General features: G+C 48.8%; 8 protein-coding genes across 8 annotated transcripts in view; 5 read left to right on the top strand and 3 right to left on the bottom strand.

Moving 5' to 3' along the window:
- The window catches only part of Pmar_PMAR003412 (hypothetical protein), a gene marked incomplete at both ends in the record, with an annotated part of 1,751 nt that extends 592 nt beyond the window's left edge, over nt 1-1,159 (top strand). Inside the window, one exon of the mRNA XM_002784112.1 lies at nt 1,118-1,159. Coding sequence (XP_002784158.1) covers nt 1,118-1,159 — 42 coding nt within the window. The remainder of the gene's footprint in view (nt 1-1,117) is intronic.
- A 796-nt stretch (nt 1,160-1,955) lies between these two features.
- Nucleotides 1,956-2,398, bottom strand: Pmar_PMAR003413 (hypothetical protein; the record flags this gene model as incomplete). The annotated part of the gene is made up of 3 exons (XM_002784113.1): nt 1,956-2,053; nt 2,099-2,194; nt 2,338-2,398. The coding sequence occupies 3 exons, from the start codon at nt 2,396-2,398 to the stop codon at nt 1,956-1,958; spliced, it is 255 nt and encodes an 84-aa protein (XP_002784159.1).
- Nucleotides 2,399-2,528: 130 nt separating this feature from the next.
- Nucleotides 2,529-5,381, top strand: Pmar_PMAR003414 (Pre-rRNA-processing protein ESF1, putative; the record flags this gene model as incomplete). The annotated part of the gene is made up of 14 exons (XM_002784114.1): nt 2,529-2,668; nt 2,715-2,811; nt 2,893-3,046; nt 3,138-3,183; nt 3,232-3,319; nt 3,365-3,460; nt 3,542-3,622; nt 3,671-3,795; nt 3,837-3,916; nt 3,970-4,104; nt 4,304-4,427; nt 4,469-4,859; nt 4,914-5,057; nt 5,091-5,381. The coding sequence occupies 14 exons, from the start codon at nt 2,529-2,531 to the stop codon at nt 5,379-5,381; spliced, it is 1,992 nt and encodes a 663-aa protein (XP_002784160.1).
- A 298-nt stretch (nt 5,382-5,679) lies between these two features.
- Pmar_PMAR003415 (apicomplexan-conserved protein, putative) lies at nt 5,680-6,800 on the top strand (the record flags this gene model as incomplete). The annotated part of the gene is made up of 5 exons (XM_002784115.1): nt 5,680-5,919; nt 6,045-6,196; nt 6,241-6,361; nt 6,405-6,521; nt 6,633-6,800. The coding sequence occupies 5 exons, from the start codon at nt 5,680-5,682 to the stop codon at nt 6,798-6,800; spliced, it is 798 nt and encodes a 265-aa protein (XP_002784161.1).
- Nucleotides 6,801-7,515: 715 nt separating this feature from the next.
- Nucleotides 7,516-8,065, bottom strand: Pmar_PMAR003416 (40S ribosomal protein S28, putative). Its single transcript, XM_002784116.1, has 2 exons — nt 7,972-8,065; nt 7,516-7,734 (listed from the first exon to the last, which is right to left on the bottom strand). The coding sequence occupies exons 1-2, from the start codon at nt 8,047-8,049 to the stop codon at nt 7,597-7,599; spliced, it is 216 nt and encodes a 71-aa protein (XP_002784162.1). The 5' UTR covers nt 8,050-8,065; the 3' UTR covers nt 7,516-7,596.
- A 1,585-nt stretch (nt 8,066-9,650) lies between these two features.
- Pmar_PMAR003417 (26S proteosome regulatory subunit, putative) lies at nt 9,651-12,083 on the top strand (the record flags this gene model as incomplete). The annotated part of the gene is made up of 14 exons (XM_002784117.1): nt 9,651-9,792; nt 9,841-9,995; nt 10,037-10,101; nt 10,150-10,251; nt 10,306-10,372; nt 10,427-10,513; nt 10,562-10,646; nt 10,694-11,083; nt 11,133-11,233; nt 11,278-11,389; nt 11,437-11,540; nt 11,599-11,739; nt 11,784-11,901; nt 11,947-12,083. The coding sequence occupies 14 exons, from the start codon at nt 9,651-9,653 to the stop codon at nt 12,081-12,083; spliced, it is 1,806 nt and encodes a 601-aa protein (XP_002784163.1).
- Nucleotides 12,084-12,160: 77 nt separating this feature from the next.
- Pmar_PMAR003418 (UBX domain-containing protein, putative) lies at nt 12,161-14,442 on the top strand (the record flags this gene model as incomplete). Its single annotated transcript, XM_002784118.1, has 14 exons — nt 12,161-12,271; nt 12,369-12,499; nt 12,571-12,847; nt 12,890-13,012; nt 13,074-13,202; nt 13,251-13,322; nt 13,368-13,474; nt 13,514-13,601; nt 13,645-13,718; nt 13,762-13,823; nt 13,871-14,019; nt 14,065-14,183; nt 14,229-14,295; nt 14,342-14,442. The coding sequence occupies 14 exons, from the start codon at nt 12,161-12,163 to the stop codon at nt 14,423-14,425; spliced, it is 1,593 nt and encodes a 530-aa protein (XP_002784164.1). The 3' UTR covers nt 14,426-14,442.
- A 578-nt stretch (nt 14,443-15,020) lies between these two features.
- Nucleotides 15,021-24,035, bottom strand: Pmar_PMAR003419 (hypothetical protein; the record flags this gene model as incomplete). The annotated part of the gene is made up of 35 exons (XM_002784119.1): nt 23,888-24,035; nt 23,528-23,681; nt 23,293-23,404; nt 23,125-23,208; nt 23,031-23,074; nt 22,853-22,986; nt 22,693-22,809; nt 22,556-22,649; nt 22,403-22,512; nt 22,218-22,349; nt 21,968-22,017; nt 21,800-21,917; nt 21,577-21,749; nt 21,050-21,127; nt 20,834-21,004; nt 20,621-20,782; nt 20,380-20,578; nt 19,573-19,712; nt 19,014-19,095; nt 17,608-17,769; nt 17,397-17,567; nt 17,217-17,347; nt 17,065-17,167; nt 16,905-17,017; nt 16,669-16,728; nt 16,490-16,591; nt 16,369-16,444; nt 16,237-16,323; nt 16,111-16,192; nt 15,983-16,062; nt 15,823-15,929; nt 15,409-15,515; nt 15,286-15,364; nt 15,173-15,241; nt 15,021-15,120 (listed from the first exon to the last, which is right to left on the bottom strand). Exons 1-35 carry the CDS (start codon nt 23,981-23,983, stop codon nt 15,021-15,023), a joined length of 3,879 nt encoding a protein of 1,292 aa, XP_002784165.1. The 5' UTR covers nt 23,984-24,035.
- Between the last annotated feature and the right edge of the window lie 721 nt (nt 24,036-24,756).

Below are 24,756 nucleotides of genomic sequence, written 5' to 3' on the forward strand. Positions count from 1 at the left end.
TACATTTGTGGACTTTTATGCCCAGCAACTACCTGCTCTACTTGACGGCCGTCGGTCCCGTGATAGGCACCAACTCGAACACTTGTACGATCGAGTCGGAGCCCGAATGAATTCGAAGCGCCGTACTGTGAGAGCGCTGGTTGACATGGCGTGCGAAGCCTCAGCTTCGACGCGGGTTTCCTCTAGCCGGTATTCGGGCAGCTCCTTGAACTCCACTGCTGGCCGTAAGACTCGTTTCTATCAATAATTTGGATAACGAGAATTAGGCCTCAATGGCCTTTTATTATTATTATTCGTTCCCTTCATTATACCCGAGTTGGATATTTTCGGACTAGCCCAAAAGTATACGTTGACAACAACGAAAACGATGATGACAAGACTGCTGCCGCCGCTGTTGTTCACTATGCAGTTGTGGTATTTCTCAAAATGTCACTATTCCAATTTTGTGTGTTTCATTGTGAAGCTGACTGACTCGTGTTTGCTATGAAGTATGATTCAACTATGTTGTTGCCATCAACCTATAGTATTGCACTGGTCGAGGAGGCGGAGGAGGAATATAAATCTCCTATTAGAAATTATCGACTCGACTAGGAATGTATTCAATGGCGCCTCTAATCTGCTGACATCCCACCGAGGTCCGGAGTTCTGATTCTTACTGTTGAACGCTTTTTGAAACAAGTTAATGCATAGGAAAGGTCAGCACTGCGTGGGTTATTACTTCCTCATTCCTCGGATATTGCCAGTCGTGCCTATCGGGATAGAGGGCTGCTCGGAGGTTCATGGGCAGGTTAAATTGATGCTGGCTGCTCGTCTCTCCGTCTTACATACTCCCAACAGTCCACACTGTGCGAAATAACCTGTTCATCTCTACAGTATCGTATCCGAGCTGCCTATACCCATCCTAGGGCCATTCTAGCAGCTCCTTGGGCCCACTCGTCGGCCATCAGGCCGATCCTGTCACTAAATGAGACTCTCATTTATGAGAGACCTTCTCCTCCTCCTCGCCCGTCCCTCACCCTGAGCTCCATGGGAACAGTTAGTATATAAGATAGTATAGTGATTATCCCTGTATCACAACTATCTGTCTCTGAATTTTGTTTTAGCTGTGCCACTTCAGCGTGACGCTAGAGCAGGTATATATAAGGTTTTGGATGTGTAAGTTGTATTCATAAACCTACTACTTCTATCCACAACAAGTATATACCTTCATCTTCTACATAGCTGCACTTCACGATCACTTCGTCTCCTTATTCACAGTCAGTTCAGTGTGGACGATTCGGTCAACTGGATGGAATACGCCATTGCTCTTATGGGCTTCTTCATTCGCTCTCATGTAACACGGCCCGCTACCACCTAGAGAGGGCCTCGAACGCTGAGGTCGGCTGAATTTTATACCAGAACCACAGCCACGATATTTTCCCCCAAAGTAGTTCTCAGAGGCTCTCCATGTGATCGTCCGGTACACCTGGATAAGCCCTCATGCCGCGCTTGAGGAGGGGACGGGATGGCTGCCGTCCTCAGTGGGGGATCGGGGTCAGTAGTACCAACCCTTGTCTTAGCCGGCCGAATACTTCAGAGATCCTTTAGCCTCATTATAGCTGCCCTCCACGTTCCTCGGAGGATGTGTTGGTTGTAGGCTACAACTTGTAGCATCGGTACGTTTGGGTACTCCTTTGAGCCCTAAGGAAGACGGGCTATACCACAGCACAGAGGTGCTTAGCCGTTACTGGGAACTTCTATATCTAGAGTCATTGACAACACGAGAAGGCTAATAGTGAAGACCAACAACATAAAGGATGTTCATGTATACACATAGGAAGATATCATCGCCCTCGTCGTCGAAGTCTTATATAGTGTTCTCCTCTAGAGGCCAAGGCGAACCTCGTCTCAACTCTTGGGATCTTTCCCTGAATCAACATCGCTGAAAGAACAGGGGCCCCGAAGAGCAGTGCTGACTACAGGCCCTTACCAGCGGTCTCGGCAGCAGGAGTTGCATCTGTCACGGCCTTCAAATGCTTCCTAATAATATCCTGGATATGTGATATTCGTTGCTCTGATAGAAATCGATGTGATTGTGGTAGTATCTTAGGGTCCTCACTGTCGGATACAGATGAGGTCCGCTTCGAGGCCGTTTCGATATTCGTCTTCATCGTGTTCAGCTTGCCGTGGATACCGTTCAGCTTCTGCTTGATCACTGAGACAATTAACAACTGATATCAAGAGTTGAAGCGAGACTATTCAGATCAGCAAAGTCCCGTTGCGATGGGGGATTAACCTCATTTGTCGCGCGCAGAGAAGTAGAGGAAAATGTATAGGCCGAGACAAGCTAGTCCCTACCAGAAACATCACTAGAGGTCTTCTCGAAGTCCTTTACCATTCGAGCGGCATCGAATGACATGGTGCTGATGGTGAAGCGAAGGATTGCCGTTACTAAATCAAACTGCGCTGATAATCGATTAGATTGGCGCGCGCGATTATTCTATGATGAGAGTGGAATAGTTTACCACTTTTTCCGGTGTCTTACCGTGATGGCTCCAGCCAACAAGAAGTCCAACCCTAAGAAGGGCAAGGGCATTGCTGACCGTAGGGCTAGTGAGGGCCCGAAAAGCAATAGTAGTGTCGTGAAGACGGCGACGTCAAAGGCAGCTGATGAGGATAAGGATGAGAGGTAGTGACGGGTAGGGCCTCAAAATGTAATGAGGAACCTCTGACAGATTCGTGATGGATACCGCGCGGTTCAATAAGGTCCCTATGGCCGTACGAAAGGTCCAACTGGATGATCGCTTCTCGAAAGTGTTGACGGATAAGAAGGTAGTAGGTGTAGAGGTGGTGACTGCAACAATAGTCGCAGTGGAGTAGTCGCTATAAATGCTGTGGTTGTTGTTGTTGCAGTTCTCGGCCGGAGGTGATATGAAGCGATTCTACGCTACGGACAAGGAGATTGGTGACAGGGACGCCGATGAGGAGGATGAGAGGAGACGGGGCGTTACGGGCAGTGGCTTTGTGTGGAACGAAGTCTCCAGTGATAGTGATGATGATTCTAGTAGTATACTGGAGAAAACGGTTAAGGGGGCTCTGTCGTAGTTATGGAGCACCTTCACGCGCCACGAAATTCAGGGAGGGATTGTTTCCAACAGGTTCCGATGAGGAAGCCGCCAGTGAAGTTGAATGGAATAAATACAAGTAGGAATGTGGATCACGACGTGGTCATAAGATTATACCATCTCTCAGCGAAGAAGCGCAAAAAGCTAACGTATGGTCCTATGGGGACGAGGATGACACCAAGGAGGCCCAGGGGGATGCCAGTCGCCGATTAGCAGTAGGCTGATGCGGCCATCTCCTGTCCACATACATCATCTCCCAGGTCCTTGGGCTGAACTGGGATGAAGTAGAGGCTCAGGATATCTTCGTAATGTTCCAGACCTTCCTAGACTCAACTCAGAAGAATGTCGCTGGGGGCGCGTCTCGGAAAGTTGAGCGCGTTAGGGTAGTACCAAAGCGGGCTGGAAATGAATCTTTGATCGATTTCGCATATCCATAGATATTCCCGTCTGATTACGGTTTGAAGCGATTAAAGGTTGAGAAGGTCCGAGGACCTGTGCTAGACTCCGACATAGAGGAGGTAGGGCCTCTATGGCTACTACCACGGGGGTGCATCATCAATGCTCAGCTGGACGCGGGTGAGTCTAGTGCCAGTGATACCGATAAGGAACCTGATATGGAGGAGGAGAGGCTCAAGAAGGCAAAGGAAGTTGCCGACCCGAAGGCCCATTTAGCACAGCTTGCATTGCGGAAGTATTGCTCCTGTACGAGGAGGTGGTAGAGCCTCGTCGTAGGTACCAACGTCAGAGAACGAAGTACTACTATGCTATTGCGGAGTTTGATAGTGTGGATACTGGAGAGCTCGTATATAATGGTGACGAACTATTGAGTGGGTGTAGGGAGGAGGAAGAGGTTTACTCTTTGTAGAGCTGGATGGTATCGGAGCTTCCTTCTGCTCGATGATGATGGACTTGAGATTTGTTCCGGATGAACTGGAAGAATTCCCTCACGCCCCTACGAGTACTTGCACTGAGATGCCCAAGAAGTACCAGAAGGGCAGCAGTAAGGATGGGGAATGGTGTCTAGTGTTTGAATATGCCTGGTTTTCTCAACATTTTATATACGACTAAGTAGTGTACAGAAAACCAACAAGGACTTCCTCGGAATCCTCGTAGGACCAGTACCATGCGTGGTCGATCGAATGGATATCCATTTTACCTTGATCGGGCCTCTCGTCAAGAGCAGCACCGTCTTTGATCAGGCGACAACCAGCAAGCCCAGTCCCACACGAGTGCCAAGTGTGCCTGGGATGAGCCCGCTCCCGAGAGGCGCTTCCTGTCCAAGAAGTTGACCCCGGAGGACATCGCTGAGATCGATCTGGATGCGTAGGAAAGTCCCATGGCTTCGATGGGGACTGGTATGGTAGTTACCTTGCTTCCTCTGATGAGGACTCGGACTTGAACGAGGATAATGTAGAGGATTATAGGAAACAGTTATTGGGAGGGGAGCTCAGTGATGACGACGATGAAGCTGCACCGGCCTCTACAGAGAAGGAGGACCCCACTGCTGGTAGGGGGAGGGGGGTGACGGTGTCAGATAGGAATAGTTTTGTATCAGGCGAAATGACGTTTAAGGTGAATACCACGACTCAAGCTCTTGCGGAGGAGGTGGAGGCTAGGGCATCAGCGTTGAAGGAAAGCGGTCATCTTGGGCATGCTGGATTGGCTGCTGCTGAGAAGAAGAGCCCTTGGGAGCAGTACTTAGAGAAGAGGCGACAGAAGGATAAGGCGAAGCGAGAGAAGAGGCTCGAGGCTAGAGTACGGGGATGAAAGGGGAGGTTTGGTCCGTCTCCAGTGGTGGTGTTGTTGTAGATGACCGCAGAGGAGGAGGATGCGAAATCGTCTAAGGCTGAGGCCGGTCACCGAAGGGAGGAGCTTGAGCTTATCACTGGGCATAAGGAATCTGAGGAAGGCCCAGAGGCTAAGGCCAAAGACATGGATGTACCCTCTACACCAGTATGGCATGGCAAATGTCGTGTGTTGGCTTAGGTTAATGTGAATGATCCTCGTTTCTCCAAGATGTACGATGATACTGCCTTTGCTATTGACCCGACCCATCCAGAATTCAAGAAGACTAAGGCTATGACTCAGCTCATGGACGCCCGTATTGAGCGGAAGAAGCAGTTGAAGCGGTCGAGGAAACCGGCCATCTCGAAATCTAAGGTCAGCAACTTGGACAAGAGGCTGGGCCTGACTGGGCCTGACGATGGTGTTGATTTGAAAACGGATGGTATGAAGCTATTGGGAAGGTCTAAAAAGAAGCATCGTTCATCCAAGTAGACTTTTGCCACTACTACCAACGTGAACTGTTCATAAACGTTAATTCTACTGTTTCTATTGGATGAAGTATTACTCGGGTTGTCAATGATAACAATGGTGTTTGTTCCATTGGAGTTTGCATTGTCCTTGTGTCGCTTGTATGCCCTATAGCCCCCCGTCCCAGTACGGGCCATGGGGCGGGAGTAGTGGGTACCATAAATCGGTCACATCAGCACCATCACGTCAGCAATCCTTTCAAGGGCCAGCTCCCACTTCAGAGGCCGGTCAACAGCGACGGCTGTCGGGTTCGGCTGAGGTAATGAAAACTGCTTACACTGGTTGGTCCTGGTGTTATGCTCATGGTCAGTTACCGTCGCGTGATAAGACGAATAGGAGAAGTGATGGTAGCAATACTATAATAGTCTTCGACTGGGATGACACTATACTGCCGACGACCTGGTTGGAAAGGCAACACCAACTGGACTCGGGTGGTATGAGGCTCAAACCATGTACTAAGGGAAAGCCAAAGCATCACCAGCATTTGAACATATTCCAGCAGGTCATATGAGAGCCCTTGACGCCCTCAGTGACAGTGTACTCTCTACACTAGATATAGCGGCCAAATATGGTCAGGTGGGGCTGGTCTTGGACCTTCTAAGCGCCCATTAGTCTTCTCCTCCTTAGTTGATGATAATAACCAATGCGGCCCCAGGATGGGTGGAGGCCTCTTGCCAACAGTTCATGCCCGCCCTAGTACCCTTCGTAGAGAGTGTACCTCTCTTTGCTAGGCCCGTCAGTGCCCTCATGAGCACATGGAAACTCGATGCTTTTGCTAAGTCTGTGCGGCTGCCTAAGAGCTTGCCTAATGTTCACTACTCAGGGAATGCGGAGGTGCCGATGTGGACAGCGTGGTGTCTCTGGGTGATGGTCCAATAGAGCGACAAGCTTGCCTTAGGCTCAGGGACAGGGATATACATGTTAAGAGTGTTAAATTCAAAGAGGTGTGGTATGGATTTGACCATGGTGGTAAGGTCCTTCACTTAGTCCCCGTCCGTACATGAGCTCATCAATGAGCATGAACTACTCCATCTGAGGTTGAAAGACTTACTCAACCACCAGTCGGATTTAGATCTCCGCTTAGTTTGCAACACCAGTACACAGGTAGTAGTAGTAGCAGTAGTAGTAGTAGTAGTAGTAGTAGTAGTAGTAGTAGTAGTAGTAGTAGTAGTATTCCGCTTCTACCTTGGGTATTAGCGCGAATAGGATTTTCAGATAATCAACGGGCGGCCCCCATGCAGTATCCTACACATTAGTAAACTAAACAAGATGACTAAAACCAAGCCCGTGAACCCTTCTACTGTGGTTTTACCAAGGATACCTCAGGCCGGGAACAACTACTACAACCTACCACCACAACAACAACAGTCCATGGACAAGTAAGGCCGCCAAGCCGATCGTTGATTTGAGCGTGGACTTCGCAGGGACTACTATGGCCGCGATAGGCATATAAGTGGAGTAAATGGCTACTCTTATCCCGACCATCAACGAGGGAACAGTCAACCGTCACATACAAGGAAACTACCACCTCCGACAAGTAGTGTTCAGATCAGCTCAGTAGCTGCGCTAGAGGGTGGTGCTGTTAGGTATGGATGGTGACCCGGCAGGTTATGGCCCGGCGAGGTCTCATCAAACTTCACGTGAGCATTCCCTTGGATCGATCTCGGCAGGCACACCTCAGGCACGCCACTACGCCGAAGATTTACCAGTCATGATGCTCGAGATGAACTAGAGTACGAACACGACTTTATAAGCCCCCCTGTGTAGTAGTAGCAGCGACGCATCTCAGATCAGGATCATCATCATTTTTCAGTACTCGAGTGGGGACCAGAGGCTATCGGCCATCCAGCAATGGCTATAGATCGAGCATTAACATTATGTCTTATCCTACACGTACCAGATGACCATTCAACATGTAACATTGGCAAGCATCATCATCATCCTTGTCCCTAATTCCCCTTTGGGAGACACTCATGCTTAACCACGCCGTCCTTACTGTTGTCTGTAAAATCACAGTTTTCCGAGTTTCTCAGAGTAAGAAAAATAGTAGAAAATACCCTTCCCATTAGATAGTAATAACACAACTATTAAATGTATCCGTTCAACCAAGAGTGATCAATCTTCCGAACCCATCCAGTGGTGGTAATAGTAACTTCTTCTCAATGGTTGTAGCCGAAACTTATCGAAGTCTGCGGGCCTCACGTTCAGTTTCGAGCAGAGAAAGGATATCGCCCTGACGGACGGGGCCCTTGACGTTACGTACGAGGGAACGGCCAGCGAGCTCGGGGGCAGTCTCGACCATGAACTGAACGCGCACCTACAACAGACAACAATGACTACCACGCGAGTTCATTGAATAACAACGGAGAGGGTTGATACTATTGAGTCAGTCAAAAAGACTAATAAGTGGTATGCTCTCCGCACTGCAGGAGCTCAGATAGGGGCGAAATATTAATCATCATCCTAATAGTCTCATTAACCCTCCTCGAATCGGTCAAGATCCCATCGCTCACAAGTGAAGCAAATGTGTGAATACCAGCACAGCGAGTACTACCTGAGTGACGCCACCACGAGAGCCGGTACGTCCGATGACCTTCTCGACCTTAGCAAGCTTGGGTTGGTTGGAATCCATGGCGGATAGGCTTGGAAGCACTCTTGAAGAAGAGGATGATCGATGGAGTACAGCGGGGTTGGCAGTTAAAAGCGCACGCCATTCTGATCGATTTTAGCTATAGTGGGTGCTGCGGTGGATGCGCAAAGATTATTCCGGATTACTTGACCTTGAATGATACGCAAGTGATGATGTATTTACCCAATATAACTGAGCTCCACTGTGCGGAGTAGGTTTATATATTAGTCTTTCGTACTGATGTTAAAAAACGAATCAACGAACTCGTAGAGATGACAGAGAGTTCCTATTGGAAACACAATAGTGTCTGCTGGCCATAGTAATTCTCATCCAACTAGATCGTGCAACTTGCATTAGCTTTATAACTACAACACGATAACGCTCCTAGAAGGTATGGTGACGGATTTTCGGAGGAGTATCCTCGAGGGTCTGAAGGCTTCTCGCAGTAGTTATAATATCCCTCTCTATTGACGAGCACTAACCATTGTTTGCTTTGTGAGTGCCTCTGTAAAAGGGCTAAGAGTCTGTTTGAGGAGTACCGTCTCGGTTCCATTGATTATGATACGTAATGTCGTTTACAGCGCGCTTGATCGGAACAGGGCGTTAGATTGGTGGATAAGAATTACCATGAGTCAGAGTCTATAGGTCTTTCCCTACGAATTAGTGATGAAAGGTGTTCAATTCATCAGAGTCGGAATAGGAAAGCTTCCAGACTGTCCTCAGCCCAGTATAACAATATGTGCCGTTTGAGGGTGGATTTCTTTGTTTCACACAGGCAGACACCTCATGGTTACTCAGAGACGAAATTATAATAACGGCCCATTCATGCACGCCTGGCGGGGCTTTAATGGTTGATGAGAGACTCTCAGTAGTTCGAAGGTTTCTCATTAGTAGTACTACTTCATAGAAAGCTTGCTTAGGAGACATTTGAGTTTGAACCGCCGCACTCGGGTACCCCCGCGTGGTCTTGTCCTGACGACCAACAGCCATTATTATAACGGCCCTTTCATGCCCGCCTGGCGGGGCTTTCATGGTTGATGAGAGGGTCTACATAGTTTGAAGGTTTCTCATTAGTAGTAACTTCATAAGCTTTGCTCAGGAGACAGTTGAGTTCGGACTGCCGCATTCGGATACTCCCGCGTGGTCATATCCTGACGACCAACAGCCATTCACGCTTGGCCGCAGATGGCGTGAAGTCCGCTGGGGTCGGTACAGGCTCTCCTTGTGGTAAACCAAAGTTGACATGAGCTCGAGGGAAGGGTGATGCTGCATTAGTATTGCAACAGATCTTGAAAGATATCGATCATAATGGCGCGCGCGATAGTCATTTGGCATGAGGAACCCCATCAGACTCAGCGAGCAATGCTCGGTCATAGGGTTGGGGAGCGTGTTTCTGAAATGGTGTACTAGTGGGCCATTGGGATTGTATACTGACAGGATCCGGCGCTCCGTCGCGAGTGAGGCTTCTGTACTGTAACAGTAATACTGTTGTCGTCCGCTTGGCTTAGCCAATGAACAGTTGGAGTGGTTCAATATTATACCACATCTTAGGTAGAGTACTACCTCTCAGTGGAGTCTTTCTGATGGTAGTTCAGTAGTAGTAAATGTTCTTCCCATCATCATCCGGTAGTAAGAAGCCCTCAGCTGCAGTGGCTGCTGCTGCTGGCTCTAGCGGGTCCTCGAGCAGTGGCGACCCCACCACTGATGCGATCTCAGGAAAGTTCGATCCGACCGCTTTAGAAAGAGGTAAGCCGTTGGGATGGATGGGATGTTGACTGTAGTGGTCTATGGTAGGTGCCAAGGCCTTGAAGGAGTTGGATTCCTCGCCCAACGCTAGCAAGGCTTTTGAGATTATCAAGCTACAGGAACAGAGCAAACAGAAAGAATACCAAACCGAAGTCGAGAGGGCTCAGACCCAGCGGACACAGATGGGCCTTCAAAGGGCTCAGGTACTAGGACCGTGGGCCTATTGGGTGGACCATATTGTCAGGTTGAAGCTGAGGAGAAGCGCAAGACCATCGCTGAGCAACAGGACCAGGAACGGAGGACCTCACAGTAGGTTGGCCCTGGGCTGAGGTGGCCTCAGGGGGGGATGTTGGTCAGGTATAAGGCTCAGTTGGAGTCGGAACTTTATCAGAAGAAATTAGCTGACCAACAGAAGCAGAACGAGGACTGGTTGGCCCAGCAGCACCAACAATTTTTGAGGTAGTACCATACATCCTTCGCTCCGCCTTTTTTCATCGAGCCGATCCCCAATAGGCAAGAAGAAATTCGTAAGAAGAACGACGTCGAAGTTGAGGAGTCCCGACGTCGAACGCTGATTGAGGTGCTCAGGGAGCTGCTCCACTCTGGGTAGAAGATTCGGTGCCTGTGTGTTCAGCAAATGAAGCTACAGCGGGACAATGACGTGGCACGGGCTCAGGCTGAGGCCGATGGTCGCATCAAACAGGAACGTGAGAATGTTGATGTAGGACCACGGGCTCATGAGATCTTAATGGTCAATGTGTTAATATAGGTCCATTTGAGATCAATGCGCGCTAAGGCGGCTGAGGAGCGCAAGACCAAGTTGGATACTATCAATGCCACACTGGGTTCTCTGGGTAATTGACTCGGGATTATCCAAAGGAGTGGTATGATTATTGGGCAGGCTCGGGTTTCCGAGCGTTGCTCGATGATAAAACCAAGATGACGGCTTTGGTCACGGGTCTGACCGCAGTGGCCCTCGGTATCTACACCGCTAAGGCCGGCACCAAGGTTGCTGGAAACCTCTTGGAAAAGAGGTTGGGCAAGCCCCCGCTGGTCCGTGAGACTAGTCGCAAGTCGTGGAGTAGAGCCCTTGGTAAGAGGATCAAGCTGCTGGTCATGATGATCCCATATTCGTGGTCAGGTTTGGGCCGGCCCGCCACCACCAACATGCTGGAGAAGATCGTATTACAGCAGGAGTTGGCCGAACGTCTACAGTGGACCACCAACTCTATTATCAATGCCAAGAAGAATGGTACTCCTTTCCGTCACCTTATGCTTTATGGTCCTCCGGGTAAGTCTAGAAGGGTAGTCCTCGGTGATGGCACTTCCCCCTTGTGTAGGCACTGGTAAGACCCTCTTTGCCCGTACACTGGCCCGCCAGTCGGGTCTGGACTACGCTATCATGACCGGTGGTGATGTTGGTCCGCTTGGGAAGGACGCGGTAGGTTGGCTCAGTACTTGGAGGTCTACTATTGTGGCGATCAGGTTGACGAGATGAATCGTCTCTTTGCATGGGCCAACACCAGCAAGAAGGGCCTCATCCTATTCATAGATGAGGCTGATGCCTTCCTAAGGCGCGGCCGCATGTCGAGCTCGAGTAGTGTCATCACCTCTCACATAGAAAGGGAGTTTGTGGTTTCCTAGGTAACATGTCTGAGGACACACGTAACGTGTTGTCGGCCTTCCTGGCTCACACTGGTACTGAGAATGACAAGTTTATGGTGGTCCTTGCTACGAACGTCCGAGAGGTAATTGGACGGCCGGCGGAGCGAAGCGGTGGTCTATGCCTCTATCGGTCCCTGGCAGGTGCTGGACCGTGCTGTCCTCGATCGTGTGGATGAGCAGTTCGAGTTCCCCTTACCCGAGTTTGACCAACGACGCCAGATGCTTGATCTGTTCATGGACGAGTACATCCGCCAGCCTACCAAGGCCGGCAAGGTTATTGAGGTAAGTAGTTGAAGGGGGTGCGGTAGGGCCACTACGGTCATTAGGTCGACCCAAGCATCGATTCCGCTTACCTCGATGAGGTGGCCCGTAGGACCGAGGGGTTCTCTGGCAGACAGATGAGTAAATTGGTCCTGGCCTACCAGGCTTCGGTCTTCGGGTCCGGTAAGGATGGTAGTAGGTGGTCCGTCGTGGTCATTCTCTGTATAGGTGCTAATAAGCTGACTAAGGGCTTGGCTGATACTATACTCAACTGGAAGTTGGCCCATTACGAGGGTGATGTGGACACGATGCAGCGGCATGAGGCTGAGGAACTCAAGGCCAAGGCCCATCAGATGGCCGAGTGATGATGATGATGTTGGACTTCACCATTTTTCCCATTGTAATTTATTGAAAATAACCACTACTACCACTATCACTGAATATGGACACTGATGGCTGGTCTGTCCTACTGGTATTCCCTCGTATTACCAACGGTAGCATTTCCGGTACTCTCGTTTCTGTTGTGGGCCATCCTGTTGAGATTGTGTTTAAAGTAAGTGGACGGGTTGGTCACGTCATGGGTGATGGAATGATGTAGTTTCGAAAAGTTAATGGTCGCAGCGAATGAACACGACACTGCAGTGGCGCAGGTGGCCGAGATAGCCAACGTCTCGGCCGACCGGGCCAGGCAGTTGCTGGAAGTCTGTGATTATGATGTTGAAAGGGCCGTTACTTTACATCTGGCCAACAATGAGGAGGAGGAGGAAGCTCAGCAGCCTAGGTACTATATGGGTTTTTGATTTTCCTTATGTTGGGACCACTGCTGTTGGTCAGCAGCTCTTCTTCAAGTAGCATGCCGGCAACAGCAACAGGGTATACCAGACCGGACCACACCCCTACAAGGAGGACCATGGCCCCGGCCAGGCAACCAACTGGTATTATGATGATTCTACGGACTGCGATGTGGACTATCTCATTGGGCTTAGATCCAACCCTTACTACACCACTTCTGGGTGGCCAGCAAGAGGACCCTACTAGAGGCTTCCAACGGCCGTGGTGGCGGACACTCATCTCAGCCGTGGCCTCGTTCTTCCAGAAATGCTTTGGTTTTCTTGGATCATGTTTTAAGGTAGGTCAAGGACTTGGTGTTGTTCAGCATTGTGGTCTACAGGGCTTCTGGAGCTTCTTCGCATCTGGATTTGGTGGAGGTGCGGTATACGACTTCAACGACTGGTTGGAAAAGGATGCCAACTCGAGACCACACCCTCGGTTTTTTGAGGGTACATTTTCACAAGTACTACCGCTTCAACTTAGTCTTCCCGCCGGTCGGATTTGGAGAATTGAGTTCCCCTCAGGCCCTCACCACAGCCCAGCGATCGACTAAGTTTCTCTTCGTTTATCTGCACAACTCGGGGCCACATTACGCAGAGGCGACGCAGAAGTTCAAGTCGGAAGTCCTTCAGGGTGACTCAACTGTTCGGGAAGTAATGCTGGTGTCACCACGGATGACGACGGCTTCTTGTTTTGCCTAGTTACTGGACGAGAACTTTGTCTTCTGGGGTGTTGATTGCAGCACCATGCAGGGCTATTCTTTAGCATATAGGGTAGGATTTGTCGCGCGCCACGAAATTACACCCAGACATTCCCAGGTGATGCGTGCCCGAAGCTTCCCTTATCTTTGCGCCTTGATGCCCAGGATGCCCGGAGGATCCACCACGGGTTTGCATACTGCCGTCGAGCCCGATTCGGAACTACGGTAGGTCGACTATCACTACCTTTGACTATGCCCTTGCAGAGTAAGCGGAGTACTGCAAGGCGATAGTGCATGTTCTGTAGAGCAAGTTACGGGGATGTTGTTGAAATGCGTAGAGGACCAGAACGAGGTCAGCCCATGTATAGGTGGAGACTATCATGTGATGGGCTTAGATGCGAAGTAGAGTTGAAGCGACGAGGCTTCAGCAACAGATGGACCGCGAGCTCAGACAACAACAGGATGAGGAGTAATGCTCAGCTAGTAGTGGGTCTAGATGGCTGAGGTGTCAGGTACCAGGAGGCCTTGGCCCAGGATAGAGAGGCGGAGCGAAACCGTAGAGAGGCCGAAGAAAGTAAGTGGTAGTGGTCATTACCAGTGGGAGGGTAATGCACACTATAGGGGCCAAGAGGGAGGCTGAGGAGGAGATGGATCGGACACAAAGAATACTGCAGCGGAGGGACAAAGCGCGGCAACGAGTGGAGGCGATGGTACAGCCAGGAGCCGGTGAAAGCAGTGCCCATATCGTCCTCAAGATGCCAAGCGGGAAGGTAAGGCGGCAGGGATGTTTTAACACATGACTTATCTGACTTCAGCGTTTTGATCGGAAATTCCTGGCTGATGCCACTGTGGGCGACTTGTACGACTGGGCTGATGTTTGTGTTGATGACTCCGCGCAAGGAGAAGAGGAGGTCGACCAGGAGGACAGCCTTGGGTACCTTCGGAATTCATCTGTTTACTATCCATTAATCTCTCTAAGATACTTTGAGCTCAGCACAGCGTTCCCTGTGACCAAACTTCGCGGCCAACGCGATAAAACACTGAAAGTGAGCCTCCATTGTGTAGCCATGGTCCCTGATGATTCGGTTTTAGGATATGGGTCTTATGCCCAACGCCGTGGTGATGATTGCTCCCATTGATCCCGATGAGGACCCTCAGTTCGACAAGTCATGCTGATTGTGTGTCATTGTTTTATTCATCGTTACAAGACACTCTTCTAGTTTCTCGTAACAATCGGGCTTTGGGTTGACGAAGTCGGCAGGGGAGTAATTTCTCAATGAACACCTTTCGTGATGCAGCAAGTCATTGGTGAATCTGCACAAGTTCGGTGTCTTGCTTATGCTCCTCTGCGTTGATCGCAATTGGTGTGATAAAAGGTAAATGTGCCTTCTTGCAACCAATTCCATGCAATCAGGATCCATGCCTGCGAATGTATCAAAACATATCACGTCAGTGTCACTAGGATCGCTCGCTAGATAGGGCTAATCCTCATGTCATACAACCGTAACAATTCGCAGGATGCACCTCAGCATGAAATAGATAGGAAGCTCAAGAAGATGAGACATACAGAGTGTGGCGAGTATTCTATTCGCGGTGAGCCTGCCTGGCTCATTCACGTCATGGCCGTCGTCCCCCATAGCAGATTTGGTTGATGATTCTGAACGTGTGTTATACAACATTCCCAGCCCCATCCGAAACTGAGATTAACGCATTGAACACGGTGTGTACCAGAAACATGAGATTCGTAATTACTCCGAAACATCAATAGCCTCTACAATTGCTCAGTTGTCGGGCCTTCTAAAGCCTCCTTCACTAGAGCCTTCAAATAGCCCATCTGTTCCTCCTCTTTCCTACTATGTCGTCTCCAATCCCTACAACAACAACAACAACTCCTGACAGACACACCGGGATCCTCATGCTCACCAGTAGTTTATAGTCATAGTCTTATACGTCGTATTAGGCAACAGCTTGATGTGACGATGCCTCATTTTCCTGATACCAAAACACGTCCACTACCCTGGACAGAGCGAGCCCACCTAGAGGTCGGCCTGCTGGGAGTGTCTATATCGATGACCAGTCCTGTAGCCGCATCAAAGAAATCCACATGATACGGACCTATACAACAAGGCTTTCACTGACCAGGCTATTACATACCATACCAATCGGAACGTTCCTCTCAACGGACAGCCGAGAGCGGACACCATGGGTTCCTTTGACATTGTCAAGGAGGGTCAACACCTCAGCGTGGAGACGGGACGAGTCGGTCCTGAAGGGCATGAGCAACTATACCCAGATAGTGACGTCCATTTAAAATGGACCATTTTGGGCTCCACAAACAGAGGCCTCCATTAAATGCAGTCAGGGAGGTCATGCACAAGGGATGCGCTTTGGTGACAAGAAGGAAATTATGAGGGAATTTTTCATGTGTATTATGAACTTCCACTCCAAACGATGTGCTAATAATCATATTGTAGTGATGTAGTTGATAAATTCCTGAGGAGATCAGACATTCATCCAAACTCTAGTGAAGCTGTTGAGCGAAAAATGCTTTCTATTGATAAGACTAATACTACTTATCCTGGTCCATCTTGTCGTTCTCCTCCATCGAGGTGAGCCACGCTGTCGGCACTTGATGCTTCTTGGCTATTCCTGGATACTCATGAATCAACGAATTATGCACCTACACCGGGACAAGGCTAAGCTACTGCCAACAACAACAAGGTCAGTCCACACCTCGTGCATTTTCAACAGTATCGCCCTACTCTTAGGAGCCGGCATCTCATAGATTCTCCTGACGACCTCTGCCAGAGCGCCTATACATTCGCCGTTCCACACCAACAGCACACCGTCCTCGAGCCTACTTGTATCATCAGTAAGGGAAAAGCACAGGGCCCAGGCTACGTCCGTAAGCGAGGACAGCGTCACATAGGAAGAGTCCAATGCCTAAGCGGAAGAACCTACTACAATGGTAGGCAGTAAGAGATCACCTTCATGTACTGCGTGATGAACTTTTGCATCGTCGTCTCTGAGCCCTCATAGCCCGACAGCGCTAACGCGAAGAGGACTTCGCTGACCTAAGTGATGATCACTACGTCACGAGGACGGTCAGGAAGTGCCACTTGAGTGGTAGGCAGGTTATGCTTGCTCTTTCCAATAGCATCAACTATGTCGTCGGCAGCCGGCGTCGTGAGGAACCTATGGTGACACTACCGAATGAGTCACCCATGTAGAGGTGCATACCGTAACTTGGCCAAACTAGACATAATCTGAACCAGTTGCGAGGCGGTGAATTGAGGCAGATTGTCGAAGGCGAGACCCGTGAGTCGGCGCAGGAGGAATCCTCTGAGAAAGATGCAAAGTTGATCCATGACATATCTCCCATAGAAATACATATCGAGCGAACCTGCTCGTAATACTACCTCGCCAAAGCCAATTTGGACATCACGTTTAGGGCAAGCACCACGTCCCTACCAGTAAACCTAAATTACGAAAGAATTCGCACATGTGAAACTTTTTTAACCTGAAAAATAGGTAAATTTTCTCAACTACGTGTGTTGGCAATTTTTTTCCTCTAAAAAGTGTGTAAATTTCCAAATTTACTGAAAAAACTCAGCTGATTGAGGGCGAGCATATATTCTCCGTCTCCCCCCCCCACCTGTCGACTTCATCAGTCATTCGTTCGACCACGTTATCGACCAGCTCTCTATTGAAGACGTTCCACCGACGATAAGCCTCCAAAATGTTGCACATCTGGCCCGGATCGAAATCCTGAGGGTTGAAATTCGCCCTCTACTTGAACCAGTAGCCGTCCCTACTTGTAAACTCTTCATAGTCTCCATCCTCACAAACTCGACCAACTTGGGGGTCTGCACTCCTCGCACTGCCAGGCCCAACGCAAGTGATGCTAACGAGGACGGACTGAAACACCAACAGTATGTAATCGATCATCCCGATGGACCGAACCAACCTGAATGCGTTCGTTCTTTTAACTGCCACTTCGCATATGGTCTGTGCGCACTCCAACATCTCTGGACTGCTCCTGCTGGGGAACAGTCCAAGGGCGTTAGCCATACGCGCGATGGATCTCGCATCGAGACTCTATGAAATAGAACAATCCTTCCACAGTCATTTCTGCGGCGCGGCCCACCTCCAGCTTGGTAGTTATCGAGGTAAGCAGCCTGTGAAAGCGTTCGTCGTTGATGACACTCTGAACCAGGCTCTGGTTGGTGGCACGGCCCAAGGCGCGCAGTGTCGACTCCAGTGAACGGGCGTCCATATCCGCATGACTCGCGTAGTATGCTAGCAGCTCGCCCGGGTCCTAATACACTAATCGCGAATGCATTTTTACAGGGGATCACCTTCATGGTTTGTATAGCCGTCATCCGTTCGTGAGTATCCGTGATAATGCTGCGGGTAGTAGTGGTAGTAGCTAGACGTGCTACAGCAGGCCATCCCCGGGCCAGGGTACCCAGACAGATAGAGGCACCATGGGTGGTCAACATAGAGATGACAATAGAAGGCTGCAAATAGCCAAGTGGGCACTCACGACCAGGCACCCCTCGACACTGCGAAGGACCAGGGTGCATATTGTTGCAACTTTCATTACCAAGCAAGAAGAACCAGATCACTATTGAAGTCTGTAGGAGTCCTTACGAACGCAGTAAGTGCAAATGTCAGTAGTTCAAAAAAGTGCTGCAATACCCTGTCCTTTCTAATCGGTGTTCAAAATCAGATACCACAATATGCACATATCACTGATATTCTATCCCAGTGATATGATATGAAACCTTAATACTAGTGAGGAACCTCACAAGACTTATCACCGTTATAGATGTGTGTCCTATAGATGGACAGAATTACGTCACGGATCGCTACGGCGGCTCAGTTTCCCTGTTACGATTCCAGCCCCGTGCCTTAACGGGTCTTATGGAGATGAAGAGGACAAAGTCATTCAAGTCATACGAATGCGCACGCGTACACGAGGCGGGCCTGGCAGTTCCGGGCCAGCCTGGGAGTAAGACGGACGGGACTTGCAAAGGAGACGAGTGGTTTACGCGAAACCGAATGTATAATGAGCGAAGAAACTCCTCAACTCAGCTGAGGAGTGCAAACGTAAATTCCAATACTAGTCATGCATCAGCACTGCTGATATAACAAACGAGTTGGGAGACTCTAAATGCACAGTTTAATGGCATCGATATCGCCATAGGAAATAGGGATAGTGCATTAATTTCCGCAGGGTATTTTACCGTTATGGTTTATAATCATGATCACTTGTCCAATTTAGCATTTGTGTACACAACAGCACGCAAACACATAATTTTTGTGACGTAAGTGCTTCGCACCCTAACATTTCCAGGATTTCTGAGAGGTATTACACATGAATACACCAAATGCATTGGGAATGCATTCTTCAACAAGATGCGGCATGGCTCTTTCCCAATAGACCCACACTGACGACCGTCCAGTGTACTCAACAGAGTTGTGAAAAACTGTAACTGTTGATAACTACGGGAGAGCACACTTCATGCTGCATTGTCATCCATTGATCTCACACTCGCATGGGATTTAACACTCATAAAGAGAGAACTTTGCTTCGCTCCGCCTATATACACACACAAGGTGTATTGTATGCCCTGTAACGAAGATCCACTACGTCACCGTGCATACAGATGATGATCTCTATACGGGGTCTTCGGCCTGACTACCCGGACTACGATTGCGAACAACCTAGTAATGGACAAGACCAGTTTATACCGTTCACCATGCCCTTGCCCTGTAGGTCATGGCTCTCCCACTGGATCGTATCGGCGGAAGTAGCAATGCTCCTGTGCCCTGCTCTGCCGCTAGGAATTGTAAATGCTCACTCGCCTACCACAAATACTCGAGAATACGAGTTGAAATCATCCAGGCTAAGGAAGGTATTTTTTTAAGGGGTAAATTCGAAAATTTACTATTTCAGTAGTATTAAAAATTGGAATTCCGACAAGGCTCAGATGAGATGACGAACAGTGTTGAAATATATTTTCGCTTTTCTCAGCTGAGCTTGGGAGTTGCCACACTGACCATAAAAGTTTACATACGAATTCAGATTGACGTGCACAGAAACCAATGAAAATTTCCCAAAATTTCATCTAAATTTTCATATTATCACCAACACATTCGTATATACGTTCCTGTCAATACGTGAACTGACTGAGATCCTCATGATGTAAAATGAATCTGTAAAGTTACAAAGCACATGTCACTATATAGTACTATAACGCACTAAACTGAATCGCATGGGCCTCATACGCCCAGCAAAGCACGCAGAGACAACCCACTTGAACGCCGTGCTGTCTCGAGCTCCGTCGCATACAACAACAGCAAGCTGCCGTCCCCCCAGCCAAGCCCGCGAGGGCCATACATACCGCCATCTTCGGCCAAGTGAGCGACCCCAACGATGAAGTGTTCCAATCACCTCCTGAGAGCAACACCCCCATACAGGTGTCCGAAGTGCAATGACTACTATGGTGGAAACATGTCTTCAGCGGCGACACTCCATGCATTGTAGTTGTGAATGGACCTGAAATACTACCATCAAACGGCTCCAACGCTATCCCAGTACTCTCCCATGCGCCCTAGCAAGTGCCACTGACATTATACAATCCCACTTCCATCAGCAGTACCCCGTTCCGAGAAGGATACTGTTTCACTCATCAACTCATGTTGTACAATTCCGGCGGTTATATACTAGTGCTGAATACTGTTGCTCCGTATCACCACCACCATCAACGTTTTCAAGCCACGAGTGAGTTTTCGATCCAGTGACAAATCCATAAGCTCCCGTTTACCGTTTATTGGCGACTCCGAAGGAAACGAAATATTATGATGAAAAAGGAGATGATGATGAGCCATACATGGTAACCATTCACTGAGCTTTGTCCAGATCGCTCCTACGTACCACCAAAGCCACAGACTCTAACTCAACACTCGTAGTAGTAGTTTGCGATAACTTCAACGGTTTTCTCAAAAAGTACATAACCACGATAATGTACATAATATAGCTCTTGAATAGAACACATTCACTGAATGCGTTGTAACCGCAATCGCTATTGGTGCTGTGATACGTTAAGTCCTTGCGGACGTACTTTCCCCCCACCTTGCGTTAAATGTGGTTGTGCATTTGCTGCGTTCTGTGGTCGACCGGACCACCCCAAGGGCTCTCCTATACGCGCCTTATTTTTCAATATACGAGATGCACGCCAAGCGTCCGTTATCCATTGATGAATCCTCTCACATTCTTCAGCCAGGAGCTCTTGTGTGCGATGTCCCCCACTTAGGTAGTTGCTAAGGATCACCAATAGACCCCACCAAAACTCCATCCCTCACCTCGTATTGCGCAACCGTAGATCAGCCGCAGTCTGCGTGCCCAAGGTACCACCGCAGACGGTCTCATGATTCAGCTTGGTCACTTCATAAAGACGATCAAGATAATCATATGCAATCGCGGAAGTGTTCATCTCGGCGTTCCCTAGTCCAGACAGTTCCGGTCTGTCACGAAACCATACCATCCAAGCCACTCCAAATGCCACCAACGCTCACCTGTCAATTTCCCTATAGAAATCCACAACTCGTTGCAGATCTCCGGACGCACAGGACGGGGACAACCCTAGTGCCCCTGGGGGGCATACGGTCATGCCCGGAGCTCCAACCCCCGGGCCAAACCAGGGTGGAGGGGTATACCCCAACACTGATGGGTCTGGATCATAAGGCCTGCAAGAACCATCCGTAGTCGTATAGTGGCTCGAGTTCGCTCACATTCCCGATACTGGATCGACTATCACTGGCCCGTCACTTTGCTCCGTGGCTTGAGCGAGCTCCCTAGGGATGATAGCCCTGAGAAAAAAAGATAACAATGACCATAATAAACATTATCAATACATTATTAACAAAAAAATATAACAATAACCATAATAAACATTATTAATACATTATTAACATTAACGTTATTAACGAATGAATATTACAATACGCTCGATCTCAAGAGTTTGTTTCGTCTCACCGACATAACTTTTCAGCGGAAATTTTGTATATAAACTTTCCTATCACTACTACATTCTCTAAATATGTCACGGAAAAAATTCCCGACAAAAATTTTCGTCTAGTTATGTTGGTGACACGAAACGCATTATTTTGATGGCGCGTACTGTAGACAGAGCGAACGCGATCGATGAGCACTACGGTCGCCAAAAAATTGGTATATAGTTTAAATTTAAATGCTACTCGATGGTACTGCATGTTGCATTTCCGAAGCCTTTGACGTACATCTCAGGTGTGCTCATTACCTGTCTAGATATTCTCGCCTGTCCCTGCCTATACGACGCCTTATCTTAATGATGTAATCAACGTTGGGGTTGAGCTCAGGTGAGGGCAGCCTGTCAAGCGCTGCTGCCCCCTTTTTACTACTAGGAGCCGTCGTGGTCGGGGCTGGTGACTCCGTAGTTGACATTTCGCTCTCCTAAAATGATATCATAGATCTCCAATTTCGCAAAAGCCTTTTCAACCCACTGAAGTATCGGATGTAATTGCCGTTGACTTCCGCTTCCGCCCATGCAGTGCGTCCATCGCATCGAAATGCTCCGTCCTCGTCCGAATTTGTCGCTCGATCTCGTGCGTAGCATAGTACCTTCACCCGAGAGCAAATCCATCACACTTTCTCATCCAGAATGTCCATACCCCCTGATCTGATTCCGCAGAATTCCCCAATCGCCGCCTCTCTCGCTGCCCTAACAACACGCAATCGAACTCGCGATGGTCAACACTCACATGTGTCGGTGACAATATGGAAATTCTGAGGAAAATTTTTAGGAGATTATTGTTGATTTTCGTACATTTCTACTCGAAAACTTCTATAACTAGTGAGGAAACTGCTGAACTCAGCCGAGGAAAGCCAACCTTTTTCCCCAACACTGCGTCCCAAACTTACCCCGCGGCCCTCTCGAACCGTCCTTTGCGCCGATACACTAACCTCACTCAGCCACCTTCTGAGCTCCTCACGCTCACTGACCAGACTTATAAGATTACGCATCTTATTCCAGTCGTCCACCACCAAATCCAACTGGGCAGTGAAATCCATCATCAAACCGCATATACCACTCCATGCTGAATTACCTTAGTCATCAGTTCACGCGTGTTCCGTCTGGGTCTTCGTAACTTCATTTTCTGAGCTGAACTGCCTCCCGCACCAGATGCTATTCGATTCTGAATAATCCACATAGCACCTAGCAATCACCATAAAATAAGATTATCAGTAACGCCACCTACGATGGCCCCTAGAGGGAGGCGGTGGATCGGTGTGCTTTTGCCCAACAGCCCAAAGCTGCCGCAGTAAGGGCTTGCCCTCGTTGGCAACCCGGGCCTGCCCAAGGCAGTTCACCCCTCACACACATAGACGGTACTACGTCCTTCCAGCGTTGGTAGAGTGCATTGAGGACCTTGGGGGCCGGCAGGTCCGAATCAGTTCCTATGACCCTACTCTCGAGACACTGCATAGCAGCAGTCTGGTCAATCGGAGGCGCCTGCCAAGATCATTAGATCGGTACTCACATGTGTATTCCTCACGTCCAGAGTTCTCTTCTCCCAGCTATCAAAAGCGATAAGGAGCTCATCGACAGTGATAGAAGGCTCATTAGAGGCATTCCAAGTGGTAATGAAATCAAGATCGTCTTGGGTAGCATCGTAATGTAAGAACGGCGCTGAGAAAATACCAGATCTAGATTGCGTTGTAGTTACAGCTCACCTCTGATGTCAAGTTCATCGAGCCCAGCCTCGTCTATAACCGTCCTGAGGCAGAATGATACCAGAAGCCATCCCTCTGGATGTACCAGTATTACGCGGATCCAACTTCTTGGTTCAACCATCGCGGTTGCCGCCGACAACGCTCTTCAACTGACGTGGCTGCTGTGTCCCATTGACTCCTACCATAACATCAGCACTTCACACCGAGAACATTACGAGCGTTTCTAGCTCGATCACAGCACACAATGGTGACACGCACTCACCCTATGAGCAGTGCTCTCGGCTTTGTATTTATTCCCCATGATGATAGGTCTATCTCCTCAACGGCCGAGTATGGCGTGATGATCTGCCTCTCATTCGAATGGTGTCGTTTACCTAAGCCGATTATGCGTTCCTCACCGATTACGGCGAAAGAAACCATACCATCTCTCGCCGAAGTACAGATTAATTCATTCATAACGCTTCCTACTCCTCAACCTACTTCGACAAAGATATTACCAGGGACGTTATCAGACGGTGTTCCATCTGCTTGATTTCCCAGAAACTCCGCCAACTCTTCCGATCCCGGCTCGTAAAACATAGCCGGCGGGGGCTCTTGCAGACCCGCTTCAATGAGCTCTGCTGCGGTGAAGACCTTCTTGTCGCTCTCGGACTGAACACGGCCGCGGTCCGATACAAAATTGCCTCTTTGCAAAGGACAGCGACGATTCGATTCTGTCAGAGTTCATCAAGGATAGGTTATTGGTACAATTGTTTCCCGGCAATCGTTGAAGGTGAGAAAAATTGATCCACTTCAAGGAGTATGTTTCCAGTAAAGGCACGCAGTAGACAAATAAGGTGAGAAGAGTGTCGGCCTACCTCCACCTCGCGTAAATCTTTCTCCGAGTTTATGACAGATAGGAGCTTTGTCGGCTCACATTGGCGAGTACGGAGTTCACGATGGCCCGGAAGCATGTTGGCCTCGAGGGAGCAACAACGACAACAAGCCGGAACAAATCTAATGTACAAACTGAACAGATCCAACCTCATCCAATATGGAGTTCTCAGGGACGTTAGCAGTAGTCTTAGATCCGACTAGAGATATTCCGATCACCCGCGTTACGTATTGGGAGCTCGTTGCACCGGTGTTGGAAAATATGTAATCGCTTTCCTCAGCTGAGCTCGGGAGTTTCCTCACTAATCATGCAAGTTCACACATGAATGCGAGGAGGAGAAGTGTATAGAAACCAACATGGATTTCCCAAAATTTCCCCAAAATTTTCATATTTTCATCAACACATGTAGTTGACCATGTGCATATTTTCTCACACTGCCCTCCATAGGGGAAGTCTCGAACTCGAACACGCACTACATGCCCCCTTTCTCCAATCAGTGAGGACACCAAGATCCTCTACCGCAATATTACCGATTCTGACTGTACTACTGTGTTCATGTGTATAGTAGGCTTATACGGAGAGTCGTGATGAAATCGTTATGGAAGATTCGAGCATGCATAGAGTCACGTTATTATCATCCGAACACGCGCAATCATCTTAGTGTGAAATTTGGTAGAATTTTTGGATTTTTCGGGAATTTTTTTTTATGAAAAAACGTGGAATGGATGAATAAAAGTGAGGAAATGTCATTCGTACCTGTAGTTCAAACTGCCATGAGTCGAAATGTAATGTTTCATCGACGATGTGTGCTCTACCAAGACGATGGTGAAAATTGCTAGAAAATGTACTTTA

This window comes from Perkinsus marinus, assembly GCF_000006405.1.
Source record: "Perkinsus marinus ATCC 50983 genomic scaffold scf_1104296935302, whole genome shotgun sequence".
Lineage (NCBI taxonomy): Eukaryota > Perkinsozoa > Perkinsida > Perkinsidae > Perkinsus > Perkinsus marinus.

Bases quoted from the DNA above. Each gene is read 5' to 3' on its own strand.
- Pmar_PMAR003416 (XM_002784116.1), bottom strand. From the start codon at position 8,049: ATGGATTCCAACCAACCCAAGCTTGCTAAGGTCGAGAAGGTCATCGGA. The intron at 7,735-7,971 runs GTAGTACTCGCT...TGTCTGTTGTAG, and splicing joins CTCGTGGTGGCGTCACTCAG to GTGCGCGTTCAGTTCATGGT.